Source organism: Castanea sativa, chromosome 8, assembly GCF_040712315.1.
Source record: "Castanea sativa cultivar Marrone di Chiusa Pesio chromosome 8, ASM4071231v1".
NCBI lineage: Eukaryota > Viridiplantae > Streptophyta > Magnoliopsida > Fagales > Fagaceae > Castanea > Castanea sativa.
In genome coordinates, this window is record NC_134020.1 from 42,929,985 (window position 1) to 42,940,164 (window position 10,180).

General features: G+C 35.0%; 1 protein-coding gene across 1 annotated transcript; it reads right to left on the bottom strand.

Annotated features, from left to right (window-relative positions):
* Positions 1-819: 819 nt before the first annotated feature.
* On the bottom strand, positions 820-9,692 carry LOC142607585 (uncharacterized). Its single transcript, XM_075779127.1, has 19 exons — positions 9,525-9,692; positions 8,549-9,416; positions 8,370-8,456; positions 8,063-8,267; positions 7,855-7,963; positions 6,501-6,719; positions 6,301-6,382; positions 6,133-6,192; positions 5,947-5,999; positions 5,514-5,680; positions 4,886-5,096; positions 2,741-2,795; positions 2,575-2,631; positions 2,209-2,457; positions 1,875-1,939; positions 1,698-1,754; positions 1,520-1,613; positions 1,297-1,437; positions 820-1,215 (listed from the first exon to the last, which is right to left on the bottom strand). Exons 2-19 carry the CDS (start codon positions 9,386-9,388, stop codon positions 1,120-1,122), a joined length of 2,847 nt encoding a protein of 948 aa, XP_075635242.1. The 5' UTR covers positions 9,389-9,416; positions 9,525-9,692; the 3' UTR covers positions 820-1,119.
* Between the last annotated feature and the right edge of the window lie 488 nt (positions 9,693-10,180).

Genomic DNA, 10,180 nt, shown 5'->3' on the forward strand with positions numbered 1-10,180 from the left:
CATTTTTATGAATTATTTATTCAAGATATCAAGAGTTTTGCTCTTTAGCATCTCTTGGTCATCAATTCTTATCACCCTTTCATTTGTATTTCTATTTTTACTAAACTTACATTCTATGTACTCTAATTTAGTCCAACTTAATCAGTTTTTAACTTCGCTTCTAGTTTCATTTCATGCACTAAACATATATCATATGCAAAAATCAGACCAAGAGATTTGTAAGTTCATACATCCCGGGTGCAAAAAGATGCATTCTATAAAAATCAATTTAGTGAGCTCCTCCGTCCCTTGTGCAAAAAGATGCATTTTATAAAAAAATATTGCTTTATATTGAAGTGAAACTTTTACTAAAAAGTAATAAACTTTAATAATTCATAAATTCTCATTAACTTAACTTTTCGTTAACTTAAATAATAAATTCTCTTATTATTAAATAACAATTCAAACCACACCTACCCCAAAGACTAATAGATAGGTTTGCCTAATAATAAAAGGTAATCATTATTCAACAGATGTCTTAGATTGATATTATATCGATCCTGATAGAATTCGGATTACTGGTCGAGAAACTGATGGTTCTCAAAAAATGAGGCTTAACTAGAAAGTCTTCATCAGATTGAGATAATGGCTGAACAGTGTTTTCCTAGGGGATTTTTCTTGGGAAGGTGGGTGTTACTTAGGATGGTGAGAAATAACACTACTGCAAGCAAATGGATTATAGTACAAGTTAACCCAAGACGTATATAATTTACATATGCATTCAACGACAAGCCCCCTTGTTTTCTTCTCCATACTTAAATACTATTGCAAGCCCAAATCTGAAAAGGAAAAATTCTGAAGTTCATTGCCAAAACCAACAACAGTTAGGACCCTTCACATTTCAAAATTTTGCAAGTTCCCAACAACCTGCTCTAGTTTTCTACAATTTCCACTGACTAAGATCTCTCCTCTCATATCTGTGCTACAAAAAATATATCAGCTTGTAAATAGAGGTGTAATGTCTACTTTTCTGTACACCAAAGACAAAAAGATCCTATACATCTTAAAGGAAAAGCCTCCGCAAAATAATGCCTTCTCCATTTCACCAAAAAAAGAAAAAATCCAGACAATCCAACACCTTCATACCAATAATTCAGCAAATTCAGGGACTGACTTCTGCAGCACTGATGTCCCTTGGAATATAACAGTATGGTAATGTTTCTTCAACTTGTTGAGCTGCAACATGGAAAATGAACACATCAAACTCAATCCTATATTTGTTATGCTCCAAAACTGAACATGTGAAGAAACACGCACCTCATCTTGGGTTACTTTGTTAAAACCAAATTTATTTGTCCATATTGATTCTGCTTCATCAGCCGCTGGTAGCACAAGGTTTCTCACATTTAAAGAGCTAAGCAGCCTTTCAATGCAAGAAAACAAGGACTGGAAGTAACCCTACCAAAACAATGTTCATCAAGTCAGAACAGGTTCCACCATCCAGAGCAAAAAATAATCATCCCAGCAGTAGATAAATTACCTGTCCTTGATAATCAGTATCTGTTGCTACTAAAGGAAGCTCTGCCACTTCCTGCCCAAATATACGAAACATTCCAGCTGACACAACTGATTTGCTGCATAATGAGGAATAATTATCAGAATAATATTTCTGCTCTACAAAATTATTTAGTAAAACACTTTGGAGACATGATTCTTACTTGACCGTTAGTACAGCACAGTAAACCCCCCCAAAGTCTTGGCCTCGGATATTCCTTCTGCAAAACAATTTAATATTAGATTCAATTGGGTGTTCTATAAAACAAAGAAAGAAAGCATGGAGGTAGAATAAATAAACACACACATATGTGTTGAAGAGGGAGAATATTAATGCTCACCCATATATCATTGATGGAATAAAGTCACGACCTGAAGCGGAATCAACTATAGGATCAAAACGTTCCTAGAGCATGTCCAAAAAAACCCAATAAGTACTTTAAAGCAAAATCTTTCCCCTCAAGTCAAGACAAAATATGTCAAAATATCAACATGCATTACGAAAGCTAAAAGCAAATCAGGCATGACCAATGCATTAATATTATGTGAGAAGTTGCATGACAACAAAAGATGTAACAATTTGATCTACCAGAAGCATACTATAATAGAACCTCACAAATTTTTTTAGGTAATGGAAAATCACAAATATAAATATAGAAATACATAATAACTCACATGGAAAATGGATACAGCCTTAGATAGCAACTGTCTAGTTTCATCAGAAGAAACCAATTTCCAATTAAGAACCCTCCATCTTATATCAAAATTAGCACCACTGTCTGAACCTTTCTCTTCATGCTTCATCCTTATAGCATTCAGAAGTGAGTCTGGAAGCATCTGTTCTCCTTCAACAACCAAATTTTCTAAGGCAGAATGAATCTTGTTGCACTCTATGCAACAGAACCACTTCCCTTTTGGCAATTCCTGGTGGAAAAGTAATGTCAACATTTGCAAATAAGAAATAAGTAATTATGGTCACAATAAGAAATAAGTAATTATGGTCACAATAAGCTGCAAATCTTGATTAATAAAAATTCACACCTTAAGATTCTCCATATTGTTATCCTTCAAACAGCCAACATGATATTCCCTTTCACACTGATGGAAGAGTGCACAATATCAGCAACGTAAATAAACAAACTATAAATGCAAAAGCACTTCAAAACTAAGACTTGACAAGTCCAGACATGATCTGAAAATAAGATACCTGGTCACAGAAAATAACGGTGCGAGGACCAAAACTTTTGCTGAAATCATGGCATCTGCAAGAATCCAATCAAACATATCAGAAGTTGTTAAGTTGAAGGTGTAAACGTTGATAATGCTAAATGAACAATTATTAACTCCATATCTATAAAGTTAACAGGTAAATTAGCTCTTCAATCCATGTCAAAGAAATACATCAATAGAAAATGTAAATTGACTAATTTACCTTTATCTTATATAAAAATAAATAAATAAATAAATAAAATAAAAAACTTAAAAGAGGTTCATCATTGTGAAATAGCTTGTGGCAATCAAATATAGGGAAGAATGGGGAGTTGGACATCAAATCCAGCTAGAAGTAAGCATGAAGTGGGAGTTTGGAAAAGCAATACAGCTGGTTGCCACTCTCACTCATTAACAAAAAATGCAAATCTGTAATGCTAGAAGAGCAAGTTTTTGGAATGATATATAGTATGCTGATCAACAACTGAAAGCCTTATTTCCATAGCTATTTATGCTTGCTGCAAATAAATCAGCTATGAATGAATATATAAAGCTCGCAGACAGTATGGAACATTGGAATCCTATCTTTGTGAAAGAGGTTCAAGACTGAGGGTTGTGATCAATTAACACTTTTTTACTTACTCTGCTCTATCAAGAAAAATGTTGGAATAGATAATAAACGTGTTGGAAGTTTTTCTGAAATGGTAATTTCAAATTCCAATCCTATTATGAGTCTTTAAGAGAAATCATCAATTCATGTCTCCCTTGAAAGGCTATTTGGATGGTAAAAGCACCTAGAAAGTTGCATTTTTATTTTTATTTTTTTGGGTTGCAACTTAGGGGAAATATATTTCAATGCTTTGTGGGTAAAAAGTTATGGAATTTACTGTTTAACGCATTGGTATGAGATGGGTTATGCCTAAACCAGTGTCTGCTTTGCTCAAAATGTAAGTGAAGAAAACCTGTGTTGTTTAGGATAAGATCTTGGAATGTGATGCCTTTCTATGTCATCTGGACTATTTGGAGTGAAGCAAATAGAAGGCATTTGAGGTTCAAGAGATTTCTGTTGATAGAATCAAGTTGTCCTTCGTCCAAACTCTCTTTTCTTATTCACTGTCAAATGGAAGTAGTCCATCCACTTTACTTGATATTTTGGATCTTTCTATCTGATTTAAATTTTCGTGAGTACCATAGTCTACAACCTCTTTTCTTATTCACAGTGAAATATTCTTGGCTATATTGCTGGTTATATGATATTGGCTTTTCCATTTAGTTTCATTGCAATTAACCAGAAAACTAGACAGGAATATTGCAAATCATATACTACATAATAAGGTTAGGTCTTAGAAGCCATCGTTGTGATAAGTGTACCCCTCTCCTTATTGCACTGAATAATAAGAGTCCACCTTGCACGTAAATACATTAACAGTATTAAGCTAATTCAACTCTAGATAAAACTCTTTTACTAAGCTAACTCTACTCTAAATAAAACTCCATTACCCATATTCCAACTATTTCAATTTAAATTCTATTATAAAAAGTTTGGAAATTCTTAAAAGAAATTAAATTTCATTATTTTATTTTACATTATTATATCATCTACCATAAATTTTAGTTTGATTTTAAAAAATAAATCATTTTTCATTTTTCTTAATTAATTCATAGTTTTGACTCTACCAATATTTGTGACTTTTCCTTACTTTACATATGAATTTTAATTAATCTGTGCATCACACAGGCACACTGCTAGTATGAATAATTTTCAGAAGTACAAGTGCTGTCTATTTTTTACTAAGTACAGGGAAGGCAGAAGAAATTAACCTTAAGTTTAAAATTATTTCCCAAAAAATGGGTAGAAGAAAAACACCTCATCATTACACACGGCAACAAACAAATCTGGTCTCGATTAAATCACAAGAAATTGGTCAATCAACAAAAACAGATGAGTAATCATTGAAGGCCCTTCAAGTTTCAGTTACAGATTGCTGATAGCCATTAAATCATCAGGTATAGCTAAAATTTCATACTATATGTGCTGCACCATTATATTTCCGGGATTCATGCATGCAAAGAAATTAAAGGCAGAAAAAAATTCTGAACCTAATATAGAAACTTCTTATAGCAAGAACAGTGAATAAAGAACCTGCATAATGCACATCCACCAAAGTCAACCTCTGGAGTTTTGACAATACGAATGCATCGCATGGTTATCTGTTCTATAGGATCAACTCCGGCAACCCTTCCAGCAGCTACAGCATTAGCATTACGCTCCACAAATTTTTCTTTCTGGAACACATTCTGGCAATACCTACAGTACCAAGTACCACTCGGAATTCTTGGTAGAGGGACGCACTCTGCAATTAGCCAAATTAACCAACATCACAAATGCAACTCAAGCAGATTGGAGGAAGAACCACAATTATTCCAAATTGTGCATGCTAAACAGTGATTAATAAAAAAGAGAGATTGGCCATTCACACAAACAGTTACAAGAAACTCAAGAACGCAAACCTATATATACATACATATAGGTGCTAAATTATGATGTCCACAGTTTCACAGAATTTTTTTTTCCCAAAGAATTAGGCAAAAAATAAGTTACAGAAATATATATTTGCAACTCAAAACACAATATGCACCTCTCCCTCTCAGTATAATCCGGAGGAATTTCAGCACATAACTATAATATACGAGAAATTGGATCTTTACTATCAGGTAAAAGGTTCCAATGATCCAATCACACAATGTATTCAAGAAAAACAAAATCTCACCTATGTGAAAGGCCCGCGGGCATCCATCACAGCACAGGAGATCCCCTCCATCCGCACAGATGGTGCAGAGATCATCATTTTCATGGGTAGAGAATTTCCGATCTTTTGAAAGTGATATAGACAATTCATGCAGAGACACTCCATTAGATGTGTAAATGTGTAGGTAACTGCCAAACAAACAAGAGCAAGTCAAATGAAGATATAATAAATAAATAAAGAAAACTAATACAACTTATTTCTTGTCAATTTCTAAAAATCCTGTCTCCAAAATATGCATGGACCCAGCCCATGGAAGTCTTGCCAGAATCATGTCAATTGGCAAATAAGGAAACAATTGATTTGGACTCAGATGTACACCAACTACAGGACCACTGAGAAGACAATACCACATGATTTGACCTCAACCACACAAATGAGTAGAACAAATACTCACGGCTTGCGACGTGATGCCCAACCGGCATGAGCTTCAAACTGTGAGGGGCTGACCTGCTCAAAATATGCCAATAAGATTAATCTCTGGCACGCACAATATTCAATAGAAAATATAACAGCTCAGAAAAGATTCCAAAAGAAAGTGAACATTTCTGGCATACATGATAATCAGAAAAAACCAACTTACCTCAGAGTTGCAGCAAGTACAATAGATTCCAATTCCCTTTTTGTAACCGACCAACAATTTCTGCCAATAAATCACTACTCAGAAAGAAATCTAACAAATTAATGTATTGGTGCATGCGTGTGTATGTATATATATGTGGTTTGTTGATATTCTAGTCATTGCTACAACCTGTCCGCGAGAATAATATGCCACTTCTGTCCCATCTGGCAGAACATCTTCTTCAAAAACCAACTTATGCAAGCGTAGATCCCTTTCAAAAGAATAAGGAAAGGACAAAGTTTAACATTCTAATTGGAATCACTACAAAACAGAAAATTACTCGACGTGTATCAAATTGAGCAGAATAATAAAATTAGAAAGATACTTACTTTCTAGTAATTCTTCCCTGGCTCTTACTTCGAGATGAGGTACACTTTGAAACATTGTCAAATGACTTTGAAACATTGTCAAATGACTTTGAAACATTGTCAAATGACTTTGAAACATTTTCAGATGACTTTGAAACATTGTCAGGTGACTTTGAAACATTTTCAGGTGACTTTGAAACATTTTCAGATGACTTTGGAACCAAAACTGGTTTTGGTGATCTGAAATAAATTGAAAAAAAAAACAATTTTTAAATATCAGAGTTTATGAAAATAAATCAAGAAAAGAAAACTGTTGCTTTTTAATTATAAAGATGATATTTTATTGAAGAATATGGGAGGGAAAATTCAAGTAATCAGCAGGTGTACAAAAAGTGCGCCTATAATATAATCTAAATTTAAAAGGGTAAGAAAATCTAGGAATGAAAAAAAAAGGCATTATAGCAGCCTACAACTACCTCATTTGATTATATCCCAAAACTATTGGTACAACAATGATTATATATGCCACCAGCAAGTACCAGTCATCCACGTCATATAATAGGAAAATAAACACCAATATAAACGCAATCTATGTGTCACCATTCTACTTTACCTACACCTACCTTATTTAATCATATAATGTGAGTTTAACTGTATAAAAAATGCCAAGTTTTAAAACCATGATGAAGGCAAAGTATAAAATCCTAGAATCGGATTAGGTTTTGCAGGGCACAACAAGGTAGCATCATAAACTTAACTAGTAAGTTTAAGCTTTGCTCTAAAGCACCTCCTTGATAATATAGCCTATTTGTGTTTCTTGATTTTTTTTATAAGAGCTATTTCTATTTCTTTATTATACTCCCCATCTATTAGCGTTAACAGACATTAAGAACAAACTAATGAAGGAAAGTCCATAATTAGCAGGGAAATTTGAAAGACGAGCAATTTTTAAGAAGTCTTAAAAATAAGGTAATGCATTTAAACTCAATACCTATCTCATCACCACTACAATGAAACTTATAATTTGCCAAAGAAATCACAACTCCATAATCGGCCCGCTAAGCATCATGTCTGAACACCATCTTTCCTAATTGAAGACTTCCAGAAGGTTCCTAGTGTATATGCATCTGGAAATTGCTAAACACTAATTTCACCTCAGAAATGTGTGCTAACAATTTAATATCTATAGTACTAAATAATAAGCCTGCCAATTTATTGTGTTAAACTGTTACACGCAATGTTCATGATGAATTCTATAGTTCAAGATAATCAAAATCTAACAAGCTCTAGCCATGTTATAAACAATGTCAACTCAGCAGTGCCAGAAAGGTCTAAAACAATATAAGTGCAATGGCAGGTTATTAATAATGCATACCTATTGCTGGTATCAATAGTCTGAGCTAGGGTGACTTGAGACTTTTTCAACTCCACACATGATTCACATAGCAGCATTGACTTCCCATTGTAAGATTTAGGAATAGGCCCTGCAATCCATTAAACATCCAAAACATTACATTTTTTCCAGGAAAACACACACACATGCAGATGAACACTAAATCCAATTAATGGCGGGTAAAAGCAACCTCTGCAATTCAAGCAGATGGACGATTTCTTTAAAGCAGTGCAACCAATAGCATTTTGGACAAACTCATCCAAAGTGTCCAACGAAGCATTTAGGCACGCATTCATGACATCACGAAGAGTGTGCCCATTCTCCAGGTAAATATACTCCGGTGGACGTTTATTTGCACTGCCAGCATGCAGCTCAAACACAGTGGGTGTAAGAACCTACATTCAACATAAAAATAAAGCATACAATGATTCATAAGAACAACTACATTAATGGGTTCTCCAAAAACTAAACTTGAAAATAATAACCAAAACACTCACTTCAACCCCTTTGCATTTGGCACAGAAACACAATATCCCGGAACCTTTAATCACACCTTTCAGCCCAGTTTCTCCAGCTGCTCTAACCTGCAATACAAAAAGACACATAGCCAATACTTCATACCCAAAACCACTTTAACTTATTCACACCCATAACCAAGCAATGTTAAAATTAATACCTTGGCACCCCGGACATACTTAACTGGCATTCCCTCGAGAATACCCATCTCGAGTAAATCCTTCAACTTTGATGGGAACTTCTTCCATTTCAACATTCTCATATCAGCCGAAGTCGAGGCAACCATACCCGACGAACTACCTACTCCATCATCAACATTTGCAACCACTATCTTACCACTCTCTTTCACAGCACTCTTCTCTTGCCGCGGCTTCAATGCCGAACGAGTAAACCTCCTTGAAGGCGTCTCTAAAACCACATTCTTCGGCTTAATATCTTCGTTAATCAAAACCCCCTCAATCTTCTCATCCTTAACCAAATCCTCATTCGTTTTCTCGACTCCCGGCTCCGCCTTCATCTCTTCATTCACATTCGGCTTGCTTTCACACACTAATTTCTCTCCCTTCACAAGACTCTGAACCGTTTCAACCACTCCACCCTTCAATTCCTCGTCGAAAACCGGCATCGATGTGTCCTCCTTGGAACCCCCTTCTCCGACCGATTCCGATTCTACAACGTGACCCTTCGGCTCGTCGTCGCTCGTTAGGTCCACCACGTCGCTTTTCGCTTCCTCCTCGCTCATCGAATCGCCCGAATCTCCCAAATCCTTCGCCTTCTGATCCATAATCTCGTCGTTCTCGGCGTCCTTCGGATCCGACTTCTTCAATTTCTTGCTTCTGTTGGTCGCCACAGCCTCATTCCGGGTCTTCCTGGACCGGGTCCTACCCAAGGACCCACAGATCTCTGATTGCGCCTTCATTGCGAAGGCGAACTCGCGCTTGTGACCCATCCGAACCCGAGATAGCAACACGAACTCCTCTGAATCCGTACCGTTCGCCATACACACACACACAAAGATCGATTCAAATCTGATTTTTCAAAAAAAAAATAAAAATTAGAGGAATTCAATAATACAGAGAGCAAGAAACAAATACGTGAATATTGAATTGGAAAGAAGATTGAATTAAAGAACAAACCTGTAGCCTGGATTGAAGGGATTGAATATTCTTGAAGAAAAAGATTAGGGTTCGCGAGAATAGAGAGAGAGAGAGAGAGAGAGAGCGAGAGTTTGGGGATATTGGAAGAGACTGTACGGCTCGGTTTTCTTGGTGTAATTGAAAGAAGACTCGGGGAATGAGAAAGAGAAAGAGAGAGAAAGAGAGCACACCTGTAATTTGGCATTACCGAAAGTAGCCCTGGGAGATGACAATTTTTGTCTCCTATGGAAGGCGAGGTTTACCGTATTCAACTTGGAGGTCCTATATTTTTGGTGAATTGTATTTGTACTACTAGACTCCATTTTTTCTTTGCTTTTCAGCTTTTCTTTTTCTTTGTTTTTTTTTTTGCTGGTTATTTTTTATTAAATAAATAAATACTTGGAAGGATTTTTTTTTTTTTTTGAAAGAAAGATTATCACATCTAAATTCTAATTTCCTAAGTTATATTATCAAAATATGTTTCTTTTGTATGCTATATTATTAATATATTATCTAAATATGTATTTTTCAAATAGACCCTTAGGATTTAAATTTATAGTGAACACTTTTTACTGTTCGCTTTATCAAAATGAATATATATATATATATGAGACAAATTGAAGTTACTTTATTAAAATAAATAAATATATTTTAGT

What these genes read in the sequence shown, in the direction of transcription:
- LOC142607585 (XM_075779127.1), bottom strand. Translation starts at nt 9,388, where the DNA reads ATGGCGAACGGTACGGATTCAGAGGAGTTCGTGTTGCTATCTCGGGTT. An exon ending in ATACTGATTATCAAGGACAG is followed by an intron (nt 1,438 to 1,519) that starts GTAATTTATCTA and finishes TTGTTTTGGTAG; the next exon opens with GGTTACTTCCAGTCCTTGTT. An exon ending in ACAAAGTAACCCAAGATGAG is followed by an intron (nt 1,216 to 1,296) that starts GTGCGTGTTTCT and finishes TCCATGTTGCAG; the next exon opens with CTCAACAAGTTGAAGAAACA.